The 25,575-nt window shown below is 38.3% G+C and overlaps 1 protein-coding gene across 1 annotated transcript in view; it reads right to left on the bottom strand.

The window, feature by feature from the left end:
- DNAH3 (dynein axonemal heavy chain 3) overlaps positions 1-25,575 on the bottom strand; it is a 104,838-nt gene that overhangs the window by 65,759 nt on the left and 13,504 nt on the right. Inside the window, exons 3-15 of the mRNA XM_053471658.1 lie at positions 17,640-17,859; positions 15,663-15,732; positions 15,577-15,607; positions 14,350-14,499; positions 10,663-10,852; positions 7,638-7,833; positions 6,712-6,837; positions 6,113-6,305; positions 5,010-5,189; positions 4,295-4,431; positions 3,515-3,620; positions 2,127-2,305; positions 348-532 (exon numbers count right to left, since the gene is read on the bottom strand). Coding sequence (XP_053327633.1) covers positions 348-532; positions 2,127-2,305; positions 3,515-3,620; positions 4,295-4,431; positions 5,010-5,189; positions 6,113-6,305; positions 6,712-6,837; positions 7,638-7,833; positions 10,663-10,852; positions 14,350-14,499; positions 15,577-15,607; positions 15,663-15,732; positions 17,640-17,859 — 1,963 coding nt within the window. The remainder of the gene's footprint in view (positions 1-347; positions 533-2,126; positions 2,306-3,514; positions 3,621-4,294; positions 4,432-5,009; positions 5,190-6,112; positions 6,306-6,711; positions 6,838-7,637; positions 7,834-10,662; positions 10,853-14,349; positions 14,500-15,576; positions 15,608-15,662; positions 15,733-17,639; positions 17,860-25,575) is intronic.

Genomic DNA, 25,575 nt, shown 5'->3' with positions numbered 1-25,575 from the left:
CAAGGCACATTCCAATGACATCAGAGTAAAATATGTGAGAAGACAAGGTGGACCAGATTTATTGGGGTATATTTACATTCACCATATTTCAGGAGTCCAAACTAGGGAGGACATAACTAGTGCCAGAAGTGGCCTGGGTCAGAGGAGTGGTCACTCGGCCCACCTGACATGAAGATCCAAGTTGCGGCTTTCAGCTGCCGCAGCACAGACTTCCACTGACTTTAGAGCTCCATGGGGTGGTCGGGGAGATCAGAAGATCTCTACGACTGGTTCATGACTCCTACTGCCTACAAAAGCAGGTCTGCTGGGATTTAAGATTCCTCTTTTTTAAGCAGACATATACTTACAACTGAGTATGGCATAGTCCAAAAGGAACATCAATCTGCTTGCTGCTTCTGAAATCTCGTCCTTTAGTTTATAAACGGTGACGTCACTGGAGGTTCTTAGAAAATTTGTGAGGGCCACCAAATCCGCAGTGGTGGTTGGTGTTTCACTGACCTTATCAGCAATACTACTGTATTTATAACAGATACTGAAAAAAATGAAATATTGTATTACAGCAATATATTAAAAATACAGTACATATTCCAAGTTTATATATATATATATATATATATATACTACTCAATTATATTTTTTAGCTCTGGCTGATCTAGTTTTTTTTTCTTAGAGAAAACAACTCTTGCTTGAGATCATTTAAAGACATCTTAAGATAGTTCTTCTTGTGTTGCTGCTTTTTCAGGAATTTGATGACAGCGCAGAAAGAGAGAAACTGTGAAAAAGTGTATTATTTTTTGACTTTTGTTTAAAAATTCTATCCAATGCAAAAGTTTGCATTTTGTATAATTTATGCAGATTTTAATTTGCAGTTGTCCTAGTAGATGCTCATCAACTCAGTTGTAGAATTAAAAAAGGAATGAATCCCATGGTCTTCAAAATATACATAATTAAAATGTAATGTAATTCATGTCCCTGTCATGTTGGATTTATTAAACAGACAGGGCACTAATAAGGCTGGCGGTATACAACAGGTACATTAACATAACACATGAAACAGATGACAATTCATAGGAAAGCAATACAAACATCTCTTGTATAATTATGAGTGTGTCAAACTATTCAGCATAGCTAGCGATGGTTTAATAAAATGTTGTTAATTAAAATTTACTTGGCAGAGCATGAAGGGAAATTATTTCTGGTGCAAGACAGCTGTGTCAGACAAATACATTCAAATTACTAGTATTAATAGTAACACTAGTCCTCACATCACATCATCCGCCCTTTACCTTAGTTCATTTATGCATCATAAAGCAAGCTCGGATGTGGAAATTAGGCTACTTAGACAAAGTTGCAGCCCTAGACCCTTGGATGTTTATAGTGCCCACCTTGTTAAACAGAACCTGGCATGGTTCTATGTTTAGGAACAAAAAGGGAATGATGTCTGTAAAATGATGCCCCTGAGGGCATCTCCGGCATGTCTTTAAAAAGTCAGAATAATGCAGATGGATTCTCAGAGAAAGAGAAGTGCAAAAACGCTTCTCTTTCTCTGCAAATCCGTCTGTAATACTCTTAGAGTCCTTCCGAAATATCGGGGAAAGAGTGTGCATGGAGACTTTGCCCTTTTGTGGAAGCCCTCAGGAGGACTTGTTAACGGAACTGATACTGGGAAGAAAGGTATGAAGAAAGAAGACAAGGAAGCAGAATCAGTCGATGGAGAAGGTAGGGAGACATTGAGAGAGAGTGTGAGAATGAAAAAGTGTGAGAGAATGTGAGAGAGCAGTGAAATGCAAAACAAAAATTCTGAGCTCTTTGCTTTCTTTTCATTTGTATCGTTGGGGGCCTTTCCTCATTTTTCGGATAATCGAACAAATTAACCAAACTGGCAAATTCATACAAATATTTTACAAGATTCCCCTTTTGTATACATGGGTTACCTCGTTAAACTGACGGGAAAACAAAAAGTACAATTTAATTAATTTAAAAACTGGGGTGGCAACACTTTCCCCTTAAAGCATTAAAGTTAAATTTTCTGCACTTGGTAAGTAGTCTTCTTTGCGATAAAGTGTGTAAAACCTTTTTTTTTTATTGGAGCGCTTGCGCATTCCCCTTTTGTATACATGGGTTACCTCTTGTTGAGCTCTCTGTTTTCATCCACTTCAAACTGAATCAGACGATCTTTCAGTTTTTGGGTTCTGGTGCAAAGATCCTCATTGAGTTTCAATGCATCCAAACAAAACATGGCCAAAGGCACAGTGACATGCATGGATGCAATCTCTCCCCACAGCTGCGACAGGTTATTAATTTTCTATAGAAACCAAATGTCATTGTTAGCACATTATCCATGATACAACCATTACAGAAAACTAGTAGTGAAGGACATTCCAGTAACCTTCTTCGTCTTCCTCATTGTGTGGCCATCAAGTCTATCCATTTTTCCTGATGTAAAGAACTCAATAAGTCCTTGATTTTTACTTTCGTTCAAGATAGCTTTATGTCTATCCCATGCACGTTTAAACCCCCTCCGCTGTTTTAGTCTCTAACACTTCTGCTCGGCAGCTACCTAACACTCTAACACACCCTAACATCCAACTAGAATAGGCCAAGTCAGCTGCCTGGGGTGAGTAGACTAGGAGGTCACCCCAGAAAAAGCCTCTGATGTGTAGAAATTGATCTGGTATCTGACAGGATAATAACTCTATATTAGTATTCTGAAAGTATTAAAAAAGGAGAGCACTGGCAGAGTCATCAAAACGCCTTCTTGCCTCAGGTTCTGTTTGGTACTCTGCCAACCCACTGGATTGTCTTATGAACATAAACCTTCAATTTGTTGTCAGGGAGATAAGACTACTTTGCACTAGAATTGCTCTTTATAAATAACCCCCATTGAATTTAAATGTATCATCACTGGTTTCTATGTTTCGTTCCTGGGCGTTCATGACTAATCATGCAGTCCCAACACAGATATCATATAATATTACAAAAGTACCCGGTAACACCCGGACCTTCACATCGTACATACATTCTTCCAAAGGTGTATTTGTTTTCTGATACTCTTTGGAATTCATCCAACGGCCTTAGAATTTGTAAATGTCACAACAGACCTTGATTGAAACTATGCCGGACAATTAATAGGAGACAGTGCGATTGACTCCGCGGACACCTTTAACCACAACAGAGGCACCATTATTTACTGCTTCCCATGATCAATGGTGGCTCCTGTGCAACATTATTGTTATTTTTAGCTCTAGTAAGCGGCATATAATCATTAAAAGATAGATATTTATAGTTCACACTCAGTGTGCCTCATTATTTCAGCATGAGCATTGATAATTTTCAAATCCATTTCAAAAGACACATTAAACTGGTAGTGCTGTATTGCGCAAGGTTGTGGGATAAAAATGATTGTTTATGGCATTGTTAATATAAAGCAGTTTCTTTATAGTCCATGTTCCAGAGATACACTGCTGTCTGTTCTGTCAACAGCAATAAACCTTACTGAGATTTCTTCTATTACCTTAGTAAATGCCTGGAGTGAATGTTCTTCTGTGAGGAAAGCATTAATGTCCTGCAGAGCCTTCTGGTTTAATAGGTCACTGTACTTCTTGTAAACATTTAAGTATCTGGTGGAGGAGGACACAGCGTATCATTAAAGGTGCCAAAACACTGAAATGATCAATTTGCCAGTTATTAAGTTATAAGGTAAATAAATTCCATCTCCTGAATAACAAAAAAAGGCTATTAAGGGCAGCATGGGGGTATAGCATTAATGGCATTAGTATTGATCATAGATAAAACATAGAACTGGACAGGAAATGTTTAGCCACCTTCATGTTCCCTTTGGATTTGCGTTTAGGAGCAATTTCGCAAGGCAGTAGATCCTCCCTACTGTATGTCATTTGCTAATATCAACCAATAAATGCAGTAAGATAGAAGCACAATAGTGTCCTTACAAATATATTACTAAAAAACAATGAAGGGACCTAATTTCATTCCTTTGATGGTAATGTTGATTTATCAACATTTATTTCCCTTTAATTAATATGAAGCCTTGACTACTACGTAAAAATTGGTTTCCTTCTGATGGCACTTTCCATATTGATTTCATATTGACTTTTTTCTTAAATATCCATCTTTCTCTTACATTATAATGGAAGGCACCATGTTATGAATAACAGTGCTCGACAGAGTCAACGATTTAACATCCACTTCTTATATTAGAACACTGATGACCTTTTAACGCTTCTTTGGATTATCATTTAGAGAAGAATGTTGAATACAAAAACGAATATCTCACTTCTTTGGACCAATGATGTTCTTGTTAAAAATCCCCATTGTTTTGTTGACATATTCCGAAACCAGTGACTCTTCTGGCTTGACAGAGCGGAGGGACCAGCAATCCAACTGAAGGTCAGGGAAAAGTTCAACTTCTACCTGCGGATATCAGTTGATTGAAACTACTTAGTGTTTTTAAAAATATATAATTACAATTTCAACTCATGGATAATGAGAATAATGTGGAGGAAAAATTGTGTTGACCCAGGAACAAGGTGGCCACATTAGGTGTGCTTTAATTAGGTATATATATATTGCTTATGTCTACTTGATAAACACCATATTTATATAGTATATAAAACAGTTATAAAAAGAGTCACATGTATGAACTCTATTTTTTTTCCAGCCTCTGAATTTCTTAAGCAAGCAGAAATGCTAATGGAATATGTCTGCATTATCTTTTTCATTCATAGAGCATGTTAATTGGCAGAAAAGATGCATAATTACTTTATAAATTAAAATTACGTTTTATAAGCTGATTTATAGAGAGTTAATCCTTTGGTTTAGTTGACGGATAACTGCATATATAATTCATACTGTTTATTAAGTCTATGGAAGATAATAAAATAACAGTTACAGGATAAAGGCACCGACTCAGCTTAATGAAACATCTCTACTCATTTTCTACCAAATAATATATTTGATTTTTAAGCCTAATACACAAGTTTGCCACATACCTTTGGAATTCCTTCAGCGCTCTGAATAACCTTGTAAAAACATTGCTTTATTAAATTCCAACATTCTTCCAAAACGGGATCGAACACAATTTTGGGTTCTTCGATTTTTAGCTTGATTATAAGAACTTGAGGAGCGAAGAATTTTCTCTCATCATATGTATCTCCAAAATCATTTCCCTCCTGGTTATTAAATAACACCAAAAATAATGAGTTTAATAACGGCCAATATTCTAAAATAAAGCTTAACTAACTGTTATTATTGGGGTTTCTAATAAAGTATATTGCCTTTTTTTAAGGGTAAGCAACATTACAAAGATGAATCAACTTTTGTGAACTGTAGAATTCTGAGAATTGTGCAGATATGTATTAAAGAGACCTTCCAGCCATCATAAGCATGTCACTGCATGTAATCGCTGAGTTGTCCCTTTAAATTGTCATGGTGTGTCCCTTGCAGGTGCATGAAGGGATTCTGGGAAATGACCTCATATGAATTTGCCCCCGATTTTGGCTGGCAGCAGGTTTGTCCAAGCACATCACCTGTCACATGATTTACTCAACTCCAGTAGGCTCCGTACATGTGCAGAAATCACTCCCATTGATTTCAATGGGAGCACAATCCTGTCACTGATTGGCTGCTTCAAGCAACCAATCACTTGTGCAAAATGTCAGACCACAGAGGAACCATGGTATATTTATTAATTTTCTGAAAGGAGAATGAGCATTAAAGTACTTTAATATGCATTCATCTGCCTACGATGTTGGAGTATCCCTTTAAGGAATGTTCTGATATTCTAAATGTTTCTCTTTAGAACAAGAAACCTTTGTGTCTTTTTTCCAAATCTTACATTTTGTCGGTTTAAAAAAACTACACAAAACAGATAATGAGAAAAACATTGCAAATTGCTGTGACATTTCAGTCGGATTATGGAGGTGTAAACAAATAAGCAGAGCACAAAAACTAATTGGGACAGTTGGATAAAAATTATATTCATTCATCACAAACATATTCATCAAGTACAACAGGTTTTTTTGTTTCCTTTTTGTCTGGGTACCACAATTTGGACATGTACATCACTTTGCATCATGATCTGCAATTAAATTACCTTGTGTATGTTGAAAAAAGAAAGTAAGTCCTCAAGAGAACCGATAACCATCCCACGCAGTTGCAACGACATAAGAGAGGAAACGCATTCAAAATATTCTTCCACCTGGGTCGAGTCATCATCATTCTGGGGAACTAAATGAATCCACTTATCCTTTTGTGATACGAAGAGAGATGCACAAGCTGGTATCCACCTGCATTTCACAATAAATAGTGAAAAAAATAAAAAATAAATACCCATAACCACAATTGACACAATTAAGGTCTAATCTCTGTTTATTTCTGATCAGTTTAGGAAACAGCATTCATTGTTTAAAGAAGGTTGTTACCTAGGGGTGTAATAAAGCATTCTTGCATCTCAAGTGTCCAACACTGTGTTAATCCCTCAATAGCCAGAAAAAATGAATTGTATCATATGTCTATTCATCATGAGGATTAGTAAGAGCAAATAATGGAAGGCCATGTTTTATCCACTTTAGTACACTAGTGTTTTATAAAATTGAAGGCTTATCGGTCTCATTAGGTATATATATATATATATATATATATATATATATATACAGGTATAGGGCAGCACAGTAGTGCGTATAATGAACCTACTTGTTTTGTAGTGTGGTACGAGCTTCCAGGCAATGCTTGTCGACTAGTTCTTCAAATTCAGCAGGAAGCAGAGGCAAATTACCAGAGAGCAGATCTTTTGTTCGCACAAACCTTAAGTCAGCAAATCTAGAGATTGAATAGAGGCACAGTGAAATGATTTCTTCTCACAGATTGAGAGAGCAGCGTGAACGGTCATGGTAGGGAAAGTCATGGGTAAGCTTTAAATATAAAAAAATATTTTAAGCAAAAAAAAATTCTGGTAACTGTTCAAAAGTGTTCCAGTACTCGGGAGATGACATAACATTGCCCTGTTGTTAAGAATAATTAATAACATTATTATAAAACTGAAACTAAAATAATAGCAGGAAGGTGGGTGTTTTATCTAAACACTATTATACCCCCAAAATGTTCTCTTTTGTTGAGTTGAAAGTAACAAAAGTATTAGGCAGACTCTGACGTAAGCAACGTGTTTAATACCCCGGGGCTTTGTTCATTATAGGTAAAAAAATGCAAATTCTGATACTGCTTGGCAAACTAAAAAACAAATGTGTTCTTTCTGTCTTAACCATGTTTAAGCGCTTCAAACAAATTGTGGTAATCCATCATAATCCTCTAGTATAGTAATCATTTTATTTTAAACATAGGCTTTGAAAATTATTATTTACTAAAGAAAGTCTGTTACATTCTACATAAAAAAAATACAAAAAGTGCTGCTGAAAAGCCCAATGTGTGCATACAACAAAGAAAAGATTCAGCGCAAGCCCAGCAAATACTATGTTAAAGCACCTGAGGCATAGTTAATGGGGATGCCTTCATACTTCATGACTATATTTTGCTTTAGCCCACCACACAGACTGTCAGTGATTTATATGAAGATGTCTCCGTTGCTATCATTGTATTTGTCGTGTTTGCATAATGTCTCTTACTCGTTAAGCCAGAGCTCCTGCAAAGAGAGCATCATCGGATTCACAGTGAAGAGGTGATCTCGATTCCATTGATGGGCATTGCCATAAGAAACATGCCATGGGACCGGAGCACGAATTACTCGACGAGGGTAAACGGGTGGGGTGTTGGCAATCAACAGTCTCTCTCGCTCATCTCGGTCCCTGAGAATATAGTCAACTAAAAACAAAAATGATTACTTGTGGAATATTTTCTGTAGATCAGGAATTATTATTACAACATTGTATCATCATATGGTCATGCATGTATTTAGTTTATTCAATCTCCTAATATATAATGTGACGTGCTTTCTAATAAGCATTGATTAATAATCATTACATCGATTTACAAGGTTTCGTGGTTCTAATGTCTATTCATTTTATATGGTTTAACATAATTTCATTATTTCACGTGGTCCTACGTGGCTTCATGGTGCAACATGGCTACTTTGCATTCGTTCCAGGGTTCTATATGGTTATACAAGACCCTATTTTACATTAGACTTATGGTTCTACATGACCAGGTGGTTGTAGTTTACACTGATTCCATGGTTCTAGAGCACATTCTTGATGCAATATAATGGGTTCGAAACCTTGGTTGTCTAACAGTAGGTTGTTGCAGCCACCACCACCATTAGGATTGAGGACATAGGTGTTCCTAATAACTGTGTGCACGCAGATATACCATATACGTTTTATTTATGTTAGTGTGGGATATTTTTTCCACTGTTAGGTACAAAGCATCACTTTAGAAATATCATTTGCCAGCAGGAGCCAAATGCACATCAATAAAAATAATTGGAAAATCTAGCCAGAGTGGGGAAAATTATGCAAAATGTGTGATTTGCAATAAATGAGGTAGAAAATAATGTATGTTGTGCCATGTTAAAGATCGCATTGGAGCATTTTCACAGCGCTCATTGTTATTTTGAATATCGCTGCTATTAACTATCCTTTGCAAAGAATTGAAATTGAGGTTACAAATTGCTCTTTAATTTGGTCAATCTGCTCTTGCAAAGTTGCAGTTTTAACTTGAGTGCCTGTAAATAGGTCAACGACTTTATTGACTCAAATCTTATGAATTTTAAAAAGGTCTTGCGTTATTAACATGCTCCCATTGCAAGTCCTAGTATCGGAATTCGAGCTGATGAGATCTGAGGATTCCTTCATCTGCCATGAAATTACATATTTTATAACTTATCGGCCTATTTTGCACCTCATTCATCAATCAGAATTTGCCTTGTCAGCCCTGATAAGTCAGGAGGATACTTTAGGCGTAAAGAAGAGACGGTGGCTGCATATTGAGCAGGAACATGGAAATAGACACATCATTTCACAATTAATCGCACAGATAATCTCGGTAACATATTTCTCCTCACATTGTATTTGGCCCCGGACTGGCCGCACGCTACGAGAGTATAAAAACATAATGTGCGGCTGAACATTTCCCGCCATCAGTCACACTTACATCATCAGAGAGCCGCTGGCCTTAAAGTGCCAGGTCGGGCCTGTGATCACCAGTCCAGCCCTGAAAAGTGCCAGGTGGGTCCTGTGATCACCAGTCCGGCCCTGATAGTAATCCTTGTAAGAACACATTATTACACAATTAACTACACAAATAATCTTGGTTACATATGACGTAATATTCCTTGTACATTTTAACATAAGGTTTAATTAGTATTATTTTGTCATTATCTAGCGGGAAAAGTGATTTTGGATGCTATGCCCATATGTGCGGAACCCCAACTCTTTAACACATACACCCCCTTTCCAGCCTAAAGGCAGATCTGGGAAGTTCCCGGCTATATCTGAAATATGAAATTTATGGCCAACAGAATGAAATATATATGGATTTAACATTCTGAACATACTCAGTCCAGCTTTCCTGTGAGGCTTCTCTGGAACATCATTTGAGTTTTGACAGCCACAGCGAGAAGTAAGTGGACAGGAATATATGCTAGCTGCATCCGAATACAGGGATTACAGCATTATGCTAAATACCACTCCATTCTCCAATGTTACATTTTTAATATCAAGTCTTTTCACTGATTGATGGTGATGATACACATGGGGCCATTGAAATGTAAATGAAACCTTGTATGTGATCCTTATAATGTTTTCTTGCAATACGGCTTCTTTTGTGCTTTTGCTTCTTTTTTGTTCCTCAGATATATTAGAAAGTTACTGGACACAGAATTTGCTTAGGAATGACTTGATTCTTTTAAAGGGACAATTATTATTTGCATTACTGAAAACCATGTCCAGCATGTCCATTCCCCAAAAGTCGTGTGTGGACTCCTGCCTAATTTCTGGCCCAAGAGGGGAGAAGGGTAACCAAAAGTCGAATTGGATCCTTGTTCAAGTCACATTGTACATTGTATCCACAGGGCAAGTCATCTGGCCTTATAATTGGGCTCTGAATGCCAGGCTTGGTTCTGCTTGCCAACTTCTAATGGCATGTCTCCATAGAAAACCAAATGCCGCGGAATTTACAAGTGCTGCTCCACATACCTTGCTAACCTTAATTCTTTTCTAACTAAATGCAGAATTCTAAACATCATTCCTTCGGTACTGTTGAACATCCAAAACGCTCCCATAAATAATTATCTGATCACGTACAAGTTTGCCTCGTTAATAATATTTGCTGGAAACATTTAATTATCATGTGACACAAAATAGACACTGATAGATGGTTGCCATTAATTTTCTTTGACGTTTCTATGTTGTTTTTGTGCGATTAAAACTTCAGAGGAAAGAATGAAATGACAGAAGTGGAACAGCACATGTAACACAATTTCAGATCATATTTTGAATTGTAGGAAACAATATTAATATTCTTGTAAAAAAAAGCTGAATTCTACTTAATTCTGCTAAATAAAATCTTTGACAATAAATAAAAAAATCAGAAAATTGAGCTGTTTTTTACTGGAAATTGTCTACTTGCTCACTGAATGGACATTTCTTTCTCTTTTTAATGAAAAAAACAATTATTTGCAGTTTTCTTTCTTACCAATACTTCTCCTGAGGCTTGTGTTATAATCATATTCAATCTCTTCTGTCAATTCGGAGAGCAGTTTCTCAAGTGCTGGATTACTCAAAAGTTGGTGGGGAACATTTGCGAAAATTCTTTCCATCTGTTCTGCCTCCTGAGGTGCGAGCATTTCTTTCTGAATCCCATGGTGTACGTAGTAAGAATACCTCTAAAACATTTCAGAAATATATTATTTTGTATGAAGTACAACAAAAAACAGATGAAGGAATTTTAAAACAGTTCTAGTTTGTGCATAATATAATGTTTTCAGGCAGCTGCATATGAACCCTCTGTATGTGTTCTAGCTCTTTTATCTCTCTGTATCTACGAGACACATTACCTTACAGCATGTGGAAACAATAGAATGACTGGGTCTTAATCACACAGCCAGACACTCTAACCAATGAAAGTATAATGTCTAATGAGGTACAGACTTCATAGCATTACCATAAAGAATCAGCTCAATGTGTCAACTGAGCGAAAGTCAACCAAAACATCACTTCACTGCCAACAACGGTGGACTCCAGGTCTGCATTACTCTATACAGCACTGTATGTTGTGCTCAAGGAGAAAAAAACCCTTTCTTCCCCATTAAGTAGGCTGGGGTAGGCAGAAGTGACCAGCACCTTGGCATGGACCAAACACCAGATCCCACCTGGAGATTGAAGGCAATAACCTGGAGGCTCGGGAACCTATGTTTCACTTGAAGGCTCAGGGTGAAACCCAGTGTGTGCCCAGCTATGCCAGAATTAATGAGAACAGAATGAGAACAATCTTCATGTATTTAATAAATATATTTATGAAAAAAGACCGCATATACCGGTCTCTACAGGTAGAAATTATTGTTTATGTCACATAAAAGTACCAGGCAATACCTTTTGATTTTGGAAAATGTACTGTTGGAACTGTTGAACAGAAAGCAAAAATAGTTTAAAAGTGCTAGACTATCCATTAGTTCTCGCTAATGGAGTGTAACAAATCTTTTACTTTTCCCAGCAGAATCTCAAGAAATAGAAACCCATGCTATGGCAATAACACCTTTTCCAAATTATCAGTGCCCTTGGCTTGGGTAAAAACTATCGTCTAGGAATAACATGACCCAAAACACATCCTTCAAAATTGCTTATGGGCAGAGCTCGCGAGGTGTATGTTACATTGAGCGCTGCAGGTGTTGCGGCAGCGTGAAAGTACTTTGCGATGATTAATGTTAACTATCTCTTAATATCCTTAATCAGGAAGTCTGCCAATTTTACAATTACCAGGGGTTTACTGAGCCAGATTACCTACTTTTGCCTAATGACATAATCCAAGCAGAAAATGATTAGGTTGTTAAACCTAATGACCAAAGGCCTTAAAATACCAGGGTCAATTTCAATCCCCAGTCTAGCCCTGAATGTATACTGGTTGTGGTAAAGTCCCAGAGCAGAGCTAAGCTGTATAGCTTTGTAATACACTCTTTTCATCAACAGCCGAGCAACAAATACCATGGAAAAATCCTACTACCGTAACGTTCCAGAGGAAGAACGTTTATACTCATATAAGGTTCTTTTTCATGGACATCTGTACTTTTGTGATAATTACATTATATGAAGGTCAAGAAAATTCAAGAGGCCTGTCCTCCTTCCCATGTAAGCGGGACAGAATTCTAGGAACTATTTGGCATCAAACCAGAGCACTTAACCCATGCCCTCATTTCAATCAGGACAGTCTTACTCATTCTCAGTCTGGCAGATGTTGTTTGTCGAGAAACATATTAACTGAAAAGGCTCAAACTCTTATGTTGTTTAAGAAGAGTTGAGGGCAGCACTGCAGAGCCTTTCCTAATTGATACTCTATGTGAAGGGACACATTAATGAAGCTATGTCTTGTGAAGGGCTAGTTTCATCGTGCGGCTGTTCATCATGTGAACAACGACAGATTGACATCATATGAAGAGCTGATTTTTAATCATAGAAGCATAACATTAAATCCTGTAAGATGTGCGTATTACCTGAAACTATGTGTAAATTTAGTTAAAGGGGGAAAAAAGTCCTGGATTTGCTTGTAATCGCTAAAAAAATAAAACTGCCGATTTTTCATAATGTAACAGATAACTTATTAAAGCAGGCAGTATAAGATAGTATAAGACAAATTGGAACACATCTGAACCTCACTGACTTCCCTAATGCCCCTGGCCCGTTGGTGTATTGAGAAACGCATTTGAATGGTTCTCCATTCTTTTTTCAAAAGGTAGCTTTGACAGATAATTGATGTTCTTGGCATGATTTATGATGTTGCTATGGATGGCCGCTGCTTGATTTGGTCTTCCTGACCACCTCTACCCATTGATATTCTTGTTTTGTGTATCCATATGGTGCTACGTAGTCATCTCTGAATCAATAACAGAATTTAAGTAAACATATTGGCTTAAGAAAGCACCGTGTGGGCTTCCCTAACAGGATTAACTTCATGTAGGAATGATCTCTAAACAACAAATGCTTTCCCTGTTAATTCTGTGCATATGCAAAATAGTTTCCTTATCACCCTCTCTTAAGACCCACTTTACTCACTAAGGCTTAAGCCATGTGTGGAAAAATTAATTTTCTATCCATAAAAGACTTAATCCTTTTATGAATAGCAGCTACACCTGCTTTATTCTTAGTGACCATGCGGTACAATCCTCATCTCCCTTAGGTTTGGAATAATTCCACTGCTCTTCCCAATGCACTTTAATACTATGTGGCCAGGTTGTGGAACACAGCCAACTATTTCATTGAGTGGTTTCTCCTGCACTATATTGTAATTTCTAAAATCACACATCTTCTCTTTGGTTTAAGCAGAAATTCCCCCTTAGATACAAAAGAAATCAAAATGCCTGATAAATTGCAGCAAAGATTTATTTTTTCAAACCTGACCCCCTACAGAGACATTATTGAAGCTTGCGCCGTCATGAAAGTTGAACATACAACAAACCAGTAGACTTGTCCATTCAGATTCGTACAATGGGCCTTCTCTGTTGCCGCGGATCTGGTGTAGTACTTCCACAACCAGGGCGGAGCCTCAGTGCACACCCTCTCCCATGATTGGAGGAATGGGGGAGGCTACCCATTATTGGGGAAGTACTACATCAGGCCAGAATAATGCATACAGATCCGCGGAGAAAGAGAAGCGTTTCTGCGCCTCTCTTTCTCATTAAATCCCTCTGCATTATTCTGGCATCTCGGAATACTTCTGCAAAAGACCACAACCATGTCATGCTCCATGGACTGGAGAAATGGGGGACAGCGTGTGCGCCAAGGCTCAGCCTTTTTTTTGCGAGGCCCGGATAACACAGCGAATAGTCCAGAGAAGCAGACCAAGAAAGAAGACAGAAGCAAAGAACAAGAAAGGGGAAGACAAGAGGCTGAGCTGCAGAAAAGAAGATGGGGACATGGAAGGAGTTGCCGGAGAAGGTAAGGAGACAGTGAGTGTGAGCGAGAATGCGAATGAGTGTGAGTGACAACAAATTTTGTTTCTGAACTGAAAAAGGGTAGGAATCAAAATCACTAGAAAATGAATGGACCAAAATGAAACGAAAAAATTTGTCCAAATCGTTTCTGGTCCATGTGCACAAGTCTAATTACCAGCTACTTCTCAGCAATGTTGCTGTATGATACAGAATTTATAGATTTGTTTTGTGCCACACACCTCCAGGTCTCTCTCAGTCAGATTCTCCGTCAGTTTATTTATTTCCTCTTCGTGCTGCAACATAACTTTAATTTGCTCCTCTGGGGTCATGGGTCTGCTCTCCGGGAACGCCATGGTACCTGCCTGGGACATGTGATCATCCACAGGTGTCTCTAGGGTACTGCTTCTGGATGTCCTACAAAAATATGTTTCATTTAGTAGCCAAATAGAAGCCCGAGGTAATGGAGTTTAATCAGCATAGAAAAATTCAGAAACTTCACTAACAAAGGATAAAGCCGATGTAACGGTTTGACATAAAATGTCCTACTTTTTAATATACAACAAAACAAATTAATACAAAATAATGATCTTTTACTAAAACTACATATAGGTGATGATAGGTAAACTCAACTCAAGACATCATTGCCTAGGCAAGCTTTCCTCCCATGACCCCACACTCCAAAACCCAAATTTACCAAGTTGAGTGAAGGTTGAGGTCTATGTAGCTTCTTCCTTCATGGACTGCATGCGACTGCTGCTGGCACCAGGGTGCACAGGCCATGAGGGAGGAAGCAATATTGAAGACCTCCACCTCTAGGCTGTTATGGCTGATGAGGGCCCAAGGAACAGCTGCCATGGGTCCCTCAGGTAAGCCTATGCCCAGGGCAGCTGATCCTTTTGTCTTACAAAAAAGAAGGTCCTGTGCACCAGGTGAGGTTCTAGATAAACCGACATGAAGGGTAAACTCACCAAATTTTTTTGCACAATTTGGGCAATAATTTAAGTGTATAAATAATAAAAAGTATAAATAACGCAAGGACAGAATATGGATAAAGATAACCATTTGCACCTATACTTAACATGTTTTATGCATACCACAAATGTGGTCGATTACGAATATGTTTAATGATGTTCAAAAAGTTTGCTAGTTAATTTTGCACTAGCATTGCTAGAAATATGTGTTTTCAATTTAAGCCATTTAAAGTAAAACGATGTTCTATTTTTAAAATATATTTTTATGGATCGGGGACAATGTGACAAACAGGAACCAGGGACAGAAGTCTGAGCTACAGGCCTTTGTCCTGAAAACAGGAACATCTGTTCAACCTAATCTAGGGTTTAAAAATAAAATGCACAATTTAATATTAAATTGAATAACAAGGTCATTATCACTGGCATCCCTTGAAAGCGCGTCCCAATTGATGACAGTACAGATGCTTGATCTCCTTATGTGTTTTGGAGGTAGACATAATCTACAATTCTTTTGTGTATAATGGGTCTTCTGAGTACATTTTTACAGACTTTTCCTCTCTCTGACTGACAAGTGTTATTACCTATCAGAGATATACTTGCTCCTGGGAGACAGTTTTGGCTTTTTCTGGACAGATGAAGAGTCTTTTGAAGCTGAATCCATTAGTTAAGGAAACCATCTGACAGCTTGTTACTACAAAGAGATATTTGAGAGCAGGCAGAGGTTATGTGTCATAGCAGAAGCTACCATCACGGATGGATTTAAATGCCAGACCTCATGGGCACAAAGGAAGTAGTTCACTTAACGGTAATTACTGTTAGTGCTTAGCATGTGCTGATTGCTAAATGTCGTAGTTATTTCAAAAACCTGGCGTTTATATCTCACGGCACCCTGCATTCAGTGTGTACGTCTGCCATGTTTTCCAGGACACATGTAATTTTCTCATGTTGTTGACCATCACACGTTAAGTGCTGTCCTGTGATGTATAATTGAGTAACTGGATCCATTCTGTGAGTTGTACATCCAACATATTGCAAAGGGCAGCATCTTATACCCGCTGGTCAGCAATCTGTGAAAATTCTGTGTTGTGGCGTCATGGTTGATGTGGTCACCAGTGACCTATTAACCTGGGGCGCTGCCCAAGGACTCACCCACGGCCATCGTATTTGCTGCGGAGCTCTGGGATATGACATCATATTGCAGCATTCCATGGCTTAAAGCACAAAGCAGTAAATGTAGGCTGTGGCAGCTCGGCAGAACCACCAAGATGTAAATGGGCTGCATGGGGGGATTAAAGATATTCCTAGTAACCAGCCCATTGAGCAGCGGTACGCCAGAGGGCTTGATTTATTGAAAGACAAAAATGCAAACTACATCTGGATACGTCAGAATCAATGACGGTGCTGGTTTCCTTTCAACTCTCTTTACTTATTTTCACCACAAAGTACAAATTATTTTGAGTAAAGAATATAAATATGAGCAGGGACATTTCTGAATGTTACATTTGCCGTGCTGGGTGATTTGTGATATAAATAACAAAATGACGTGGGTTCATTTTTTTTCTTACCTGTGTTATGAAGAAAGCTAAATTTATCATTCTCAGGGTACCACATTTTGCAAGCAATATTACTCAAGACATAGATGGCTGTGAAAAACATTTTGGCTTGGGGCTTACTTTTTCTTCCAATTGTTTCTCCAGCTGCAGATCATTCGAAACAAAGACATTACGTATATAAAGTTAAAGTGCTTTCCTGCTAGATAATAGTATTTGACTCTAAGCCTTGACACTTTCATTAGCAGAGCAGTTTACACATTAACAGTAAAAGGACTTAGATGAGATGGCTCCTTGAATAGCTCTAGGGATGCCGGAGTTTGTGTCATGCCAAAACAGGACATATCTAGAATGTAGATTTGTTTTGTTTTACAATGATAGAATACGGTATTTTCCATAGCCTACATTATTAGTAAATAAATGTATGTTGACAGTCTTTTCAAGTAAACTATAGATCTGTTTCAAGAGTCCCATCATTTCAAATGGTCAAAAGCATACTTTCTTGGAGCGGGACTAGAGGCATTGCTAGGGTGCAGGGTTGATCAAAGATTTTGATATAGCTTATGTTACAGCTAGAAATGTCCTTGTTTTCCAAGAAAACAGCTAAGTGACCCCAAACTTTTGAACGTTAGTGTGTACTGTAGATATACTGTGCAGAACACTGTGATATGTTTACAACCAGCACTCTCTTGAAAAAAATGAAAGTTTGGGGAGAAAACAGAGATGATGGCAATTATGCATAAATATTGATTATGGCACAATATGAAAATGGTTTAGGACCATAACAGTAAATGGAAATTTCCTTTCACCAGAACCATTACGTTGGTTAACCATTCGTTTGTCGGGGCGTTCCATTCCATTGGTGATAAGACCCCTTTTGGAATCACTTTTTATACATAACTTCCAGTGTGATAGGGGCATTTACCTAAATGAACAGTCTAGATTTCTTGGTAGACAATAAAATAACAGGAAAGTAATCATGGTGGCATAATTGCAGAAAAAGGATACATAGCCCAGCTTGATGAGGTGCTTCCATGGCTGAACCTGCCCTAGGAGAAGGAATCTTCATTGGCAGTTCACCAAGCTTCAGGTTACGTGCAGAGGGCGAGTAATTGTTTGCTATGGAATTGCTAGGATTACGGCGATACCGCTGCTCTTTAAACGGTGCCGCCAAGGTCCACGATGTGCTTTGCATAAGAGGAGGGTAGTAACTGTGCTTGAGAACCAACTGGAAAGAAGAAAAGACATTGACATGATTCACAAATTAACACTGTAATATAATCATTCAAAAGCAATGGGTATCTTGACCAATAGACACTCATTAAAAGACGAACACTAATTTACCGGTAATATATTTGTGTAATCTTAGGTAAAACCTTATTTGAACCCAGTGCTGAAAACCATTTGGTGCTTGAATTATTATCTGCCAGGGGAGGCTGACAAGAAGGGTAGGAGAGTAATTGCTCAAGGATTTGGGTCATAGCTTGTAGTACCGTTGTGTGTTTTTTACTTGTAATTCATTATAAAGCCACTGGGAGTTCTGGTATAACAAGGGGTTTAAATCAGAATTTACAGTCATACTAGATCCTGGTTCTTTTATGGGTTTTAATGAAGTTCTTCCTAGGAAATATGTGTTGGACAGGCCGATAAAGTGTAATGAATGTACTGTTTCTTAAATGTGTTTTTGGTATTGGCCACTAAGTGAGGATTGTTAATTGCATTTAATCTTGCGTAATTAAAGTATACATTTCCAGCCAGTAAACACATATATTGCCTAAGCGTTTGCCTTTATGTCCTTGATCTCCCAGTGAAGATTGCACCAGAATCCTGCTGCCTTAAATGTCCTTCCCGTGCCCCATGTACGATAATTAATCGACTTGCACATAAGACTCTAGAGCCGGATAATTGTCATAACCATGCAGTTCACTGTAAAGTTGAGAATGAAGCAGCTATTTGAAAAGCTCATTTTCATGTTTATTATTTTCTTTTTATATTATACATTAAAGAATGATTAATATGTTGTATATTTATGTAAAAGTTTGGATTAGGGATACTGTGGAACGTGGCCATTCTACCCACTGGAGGATTAGAATAGTATAAAGTATTTAATACTAAGCTAGAGCTTGTGATTGGCTTCCATGAGAAAGCAAAAAGGTTCAAACAGAACATCTGGCAAATATAAACATATGCAGCCAGATGCATTCCTTTCTGTAGAGTTTCCACGAATGTTGGAAATTACCTGTATATGTGTGTGTATATACTTAATTGCTGGTAATTCCAAGGGGTTCCCTTACTTTATCTTCCCATTATATATAAAATGATGGATGTATATGTTTGTATATTTACAGTATATGCATACATGGGTTAAAGCTTTATCATAATTTAGGACACCAAAGTCTAGATGCCATTATTTTTTTCCTATGACACCTAGAGAAGGAAACGCTATCAATCAGTGACTAATAAGAAGACCGATCCCATTGTGTATCTTTTTTCTCAACAATGTGACATTATATTTTGAAAGATCTCTCATCTCATTTCAGAAGTAACACACGTAGCAAATACAGTCTATAAATATATTCCCCAGTGTGAAGCAAAATGTAATCAGTAAGACTTATGACGGTACAGCACAAGCAGATGTTTCATCATTTCCCTAGCTGGTATATTTAGGCTGAATGTATTGCCTTTACCTGTCCCATTTTTACATGCAAAGAAAAGCTGGCAGTGAGATTATGTGTAATTTACTATCAGGGTGGAAGTAAATCATAAACCCTCCCAGAGATGATTCTAAAACATATTGCCTGTAATTCACCAGTGGTCATCAAATTGACAAATTTGAAAGAATGTTTTAAAATCTACAAGAATGTATGTGTTTGTGAGACGGAACGTGTGCGCCAAACATAGGAAACAAGGTATGTGTGCTTAATAGAAGAAAATAATTTAAACATAGGGTTGTTTAAATAAAAAGTAACCTTATATTTTTATTCATCTGTTTTTGTGAATATCACAGAAAAGGAGAAGTGTTTTGGAGGCCCATGCAGCAGCTATAGATTGTCCTTAAAGGTTTGTGAATTGTTAAACTAAAAAGCAGACGTCTCAATGTGAAGTCCAGCTCAGAAAATATTTATAAAGGGATGCCTTCAGTATCATCTGCCAAGAGAGATGAGGAGATGGGTTTTACTTTGTGATATATTTACCCCCAGTCAGGTAATATATCGTGTAGCTCGGTTAAAGTCACACGGGGTCTCATAAGACCCTCTGTATGCATGTGCGGAGAGCACTCCCATTGTTTTAAAGCCAATCAGTGAAGAGAATCTTTGGAGCACAAAGTAGGAGATCTTCAGCTCTTTGGCTGCAACTTCTCCCTACGCTCATTTTTATTTTTAAAGAATACACATTAAAATACCTTAATATAAAATATTTTGGTAAGTGGGACGTTATACTGTCCCCTTAAAAGGTTTTTAGGAACGTCAGGATTTCAAAACTTCACACCAGGCCATCACTTTCAACACTATTTTAAATTAACATTTGTTCAGAAAAAAAGTATCACTAACATATAAATATATGCAAGTGTTTCTCAAATGTTTCATAATGATAGACGACTACAAATGTATTTCTGCATCATGTTCCTAAATATGTGTATATGCCGTAGTTTGTGTTAAACATAGGTCTCTTCAAATCTCTTCACAAAGGGCCCTTAAAAACCTGCTGCTAAACCTGCTTTAGATCGCTATAATAATACCCAGCTATGAACTTGGAGTGACAATGTACTTTACAATTTTCTGCCTATTCATGTATTTATTAAAAAAGGGGCCTGTCATAGCTCATAAAATCTTAACTGAACACCATTTTTCTCATGTTACTTTACATTTTATTTAATGTTCCACTATTAAGTTACTCAGATTTACATTTTTCTCTACCAGAGACACAGAAAAGGTATTTCACGTTCCTCGGTGAACGTCGTTTTGGACTCCTACTTCCACCTCGAGCATGAAGCTGTAACAAACGTCCTGGACTCTACCTGTACAGTTCTTCTAGCCTCAGAGATTGGTTACATCTGGCAGCGCCTCTGTATAGTTGCTTTCACAAATATCTTACATCTCGGTAGTAGCTATGAGGAGTTGGGTTTTTGGAACATAGGGGCAGGGGTTCTGACATTGGAGCGGTCACCAGAAGACCCAGGATATACAGAACCATTCAAGGTAAAAGATACTGGAACAAATTCCCTTCATTTATTGGAATGAAGGGAATAGGCAAAAGCGTAGTCAACATACTAAGAAGTAGCAGAGCTCAAGGCAGGAGACAATCAGCAGCAACAAAAGACAATACAGGGGTTTAAAGTCCAGCAATCACACAGCAAAGCCTCGGCAGAACAATAGTTAAGTCATGGACTGTAGCAAAGTTGAGGTAAGGGCATCAGACCACTGAGCACTGACTGGACGGAGTAATGAGAGGAGGGCTGCCCGTAACTACCACTCACCTGTAGATGAGGCAGAATGATTCACATGATTAAAAAATTATTTATTGGAAAGTTTGGGACACTTAACAGTATTGGGGATCAGGCTTTATTAACGTTTGGTGCTGCCCAAAATCCAATCCAGGGCAGCTCCACTAACCACCTCCACCACGCTAATGTCTGTATTCTTATAAATGTTTGAGGAAAATGTTAAAATAAAAAATAAAAAAAATAACAACGTATCAAAGATTGAATTTCAATTGGAATTTTTTATTCCTTGGATTCATCTAATTTGTTTAAATTTTCTTCTTTCTTCCAACAGGCTCCTATTCTTCAGTGACCAATTTGCAGAAAAAAGGCATTTTCTAGTTTCCTAATTTAGAATGCATCCCTCATTACGTACCTGATGCACACACAATGCAAAATAAGGTGTCTTTTAAAATAATAATAATAATAATAATAAATAATAATATACAAAATGTAATCTACAACATATAATTTATGGAAAACTAATCTACAACAAAAATATGCAAAGAAGGTCCAAGTAATTTAATGAATAACATAATTCCTGCTTGGAAGGGATAATAGTAAATGTATTATCATACAGATCTGAAACCTTTAGGCAGAAGCTTTGAAACAAATTGTGAAATCGCTATATTCTGCTTGCTGTGATATGCTTAATGCTGAGAGCTTTGCGTAGGATGTTATGTCAGCGATGTATAATGGAAAGTCTAAAGAAACTTACGTTATTCTTTCAACTCAAAATCTGAAGAATAAGGGAGGATGGTATACCCCTTGGGTTGAAGCGTGCTTTCACTGTACCATTTTTGGCAACTTATTGCTCAGGATGAATTCCAAAGCGTTTATTTCTGCTCTATTTTATTTTAAACCAACAAACCACCTAATATCAATTTTCTTTTAGAACTGAAATATGTATCCAGTACACCTTTCTTTAGTGAATAGGTGTATTCTTTGTGCCAGTAGGTCCCTGTACTTTGATGAGTAGATAGACCACCTCCAAAGAGGTAATCTCAAGATGTTTTTTAAGTTCCAGTTTTTACCTGAATGACAATATGTTTTTTGATTCGATGTTTTAACTTGTGCCTCATCCATTGCTATGCTTCTTTTTTAAATGGATACTCATCCTGTGGGCTGCATATATCTAGCCCTCGCCGTACTTACATACATCATCAGGCAGCTGCCAGCCTTAAAATCCCAGGGCCGCTTTATCATCACCAGTCCAGCCTTGATTCAAGAAAGAATTATACTTATTAAAAGGGTCCAAAATATTTGGCCGACTATATGTGCAGTATGTGCACTATTCTACACACATTCACAAAAAGGCACTGGAAGACATTAAGGATCCAGTATAGGGGGATGTTGCCTTCAGTCCTTGTGTCCTTGTATCCTGGTTTAATTGCAATTAACAAGCAAGAAAAGGCTTTAGGACAATTAGAGGAGCCCAGCGGCATATTGCCCTCCCATGTTCTTGCACCACTGCTAGTAGACAGATCCAGATGTGAGACAGATCACATGTATAGTCAGTGGGTCTTGTTTTTAACGCTACATTAGAGAGCACTAATTCATTAAAATAGCCTGCTGGTTAAAATGCTTTATTGTACTCTTTTTCCACCCCTCCCTTCCCAGTTTAGGAGTGACATGCTTGTAACATGTTGCAGAGTTACCCTTTTATGTAAGTTTTGGGATTCATGTTATAATTGTGATAACTGGAAAGGCTGTTAAGCTTTTATTCCCATCACTAAGAGAACAGAACTGTCATCAGTCAAGCGATAATGTCTCCTAAATATTCATAATTTCAAGCAGTGACTTTTAAAGACTCATTGATTCTCTTCTAGTGACAGCCACCAGGGATGCGTTCTCTCCTGTGTATCTATTAGAAAATCCTGCCTTGGCCATCAACTTCATGGATGAGGGAGGAAGCCCTGCGCTGCCAGTCTAAATATGCTTCTGGCAACTCGGATGTTTTCTGCATAGCTCATTAATATGGAGCATCCGACTCCACAAAACGATACAAGAACCACCTCAGGTATAACAATGTAACACTTTGATATATTCATTTGAATAACTAAATTATGGATGTGCAATAGATACAAGGTTACCGCTATACCAGAACAGAGCTGGCTTTCTTTTCATCTTGTAGACATTTTAGTATCCTACTTTGTTTTCTACAAGTAGAGGCTGTGAACGTGCGCCAGTTTTAAGGAAGGTGCTTCTTTTTAGTTTGTTGGTTTTTATACTTAGGAGGTGGTGGTTATACATGTGCTTTTAGCATTTGATTTTCTTGAATTACTTACTTGGGACCTTGTTCACTTTAAAGACCACCTGTTCAGCAAAGCAGTCTATCCTGTTCGTACCCCACACAGGGCCGGCCCTACCATGGAGCAGAGTGGGGCAATTGCCCCAGGCGGCACTTTTGAAGAGGCGGGCTTTCTCTCTTTTTTTAAGCGGGCTCTCTCTCCTCTGTGAGCCCTCTAGCTCGGTCTCGGTGCCGGCTTGTAATGCTGAGCCCCGGAAAATGACGTCATTTCTGGCGCTCAGCAGTAAAGCAGCACGCACCGTGGCAGTGCAGGGAGACTCGCCGCTGGACTGCTGAAAGGTAAGTGCAAAGGGGGAGTAGGGTAGATAATAGGGAGGGAGGGAGAGGAAGGGTAGATAATAGGGAGGGAGGGAGAGGAAGGGTAGATAATGACCCCTGGCGTCGGGGGGGGGGCATCATTTTAAACTTCGTCCCAGGCGGCATTATGTCTTGGGCCGGCCCTGACCCCACAACCCACATTCTGGATCAAAACCATTTGTCCCTTCTACCTTTTAGATCCCCGCACCACTGTCTTCTCCATGCGGCCTTTGATACAATCAAATCAAAAAACAATTTCACCCAAACTACCCCTCGCCTTCTGTCTCATTCCTTCTCGGCCTCCTCATACATTATATGCGCACACAAGCAGGGTCCTCTTCTCTTTCTCCACCAGTGTGTATTGTGTGTGTGTTAATGTTCATTTCTTATATTGTTAATTTTCTACATATTAATTCAAATTAAGTTTAAAAAAAAAAATCAAACTCTGGGTAGTTTTTTCCAATGTCAAGTTAGGGACCCCGTGAAATCACTTCCAATTGATCCATTAATTCCATTAAGGGATTTCTAATTCCTAAGACAAGCCTGGCTTGTGTTCTGATTTTATCCGGAACATATACGAGTTTCTAACAGGGCAGCTGTTCTAATTAACTCAGCAACTAAAACACCTGTCACCTCCCAGAAGAATCAGATAATCCGAGTCTCGGCGGTTACATCCCGCTTTTAACATTGTTGCATCTGTTGAGTGAAATTAGATGTTTTCAGGTTTGGTGATTTTCGTATGACTCCCAAGTGTGAAGATTAAAGACTCGCTATTTAGCAATGCAGTTGAGGGTGGTCACACACCACATCTCAGTCTGATATACCAGCGCCTCATCGATCATGACTTGCAGCAGAGTGAAGCCATGTTGACAACCTGGTTGCTTTTGGGGTAAGAATTGAAGTTGAATGACATCACTACCTTTTCCTATAACCTAGCTAAAGATTTGTGTTGATCAAATCAAGGCAACAGACTTGGCAGTCATGAGCCATCACTGAACTAGAACAGAAACAATGCAAATTATGAGTGAAAGCCAAAAGCTGAATTGGTTTGAAACTATGAATTTTCAAAAACCAACCTGTTTTAAAAGAAAAGCCCCCTTTTTTTATTGCTACTATCAGATTGAACCAAGCTGCTTTTTTAATTGTATACATCTAAGCAATACACTTGGAAAGGCTTGGATCTCTAGCCTTAACCCCTTCCGTCCCGGCGTTTGCGTACTGCGTCTTCCCTTGAATACCGCAGTATTATTTAAATACTTTAATTCCGTGCTCGTGATTCACTTCAAATCGATCACGTGCACAGACTTGAGGGGGAACAGACAGTAGCAGCCGCCCCTCGCGATCCCAGCGTCCATAGAGACGCTGGATCGCACATCATCGATGACGTACCCGGTACATGCCGGTCTGTGGGTGACACCCAACCAGGAAGTACCAAGTACGTCATCGGTATGGAAGGGGTTAATGCTAAAAGTGCAGGTGTTCTCTTTTATTGCACACAGATATGACTGGGGTCTGGGTGTGCGTATGAGAATTTGCACTGTGAAGCAGGGGTATTATTTTTGGGCAGACTTACACAAAGTGCTTCCTTGAGCGTCCGGGGACCTCCAACCTGGGTGCACTCCACAGTTTTGGAATGAGAGAAAAACCATAGTTTTGGAGTGGACTGTCCAACTAGCTAATATGGGTGCCATGGTCAGGTGTCCACATAATGATGGTCATATAAGTGTATCTGTGTATATGTCTATTATCTGTCGTTTTCAATAAGTATCACCATTTAAGCTATCTCAATGTATTTTAAACACCTTTGTATTAATCTTCTTCTGTTAATCCAGCTGGGAGATACAGGGCTGTTGCAG

This window comes from Spea bombifrons, chromosome 7, assembly GCF_027358695.1.
Source record: "Spea bombifrons isolate aSpeBom1 chromosome 7, aSpeBom1.2.pri, whole genome shotgun sequence".
In the NCBI taxonomy this organism is placed as follows: domain Eukaryota; kingdom Metazoa; phylum Chordata; class Amphibia; order Anura; family Pelobatidae; genus Spea; species Spea bombifrons.
Note: the sequence above shows the minus strand (reverse complement) of the source record. Positions and strands in the feature narration are given on the sequence as shown.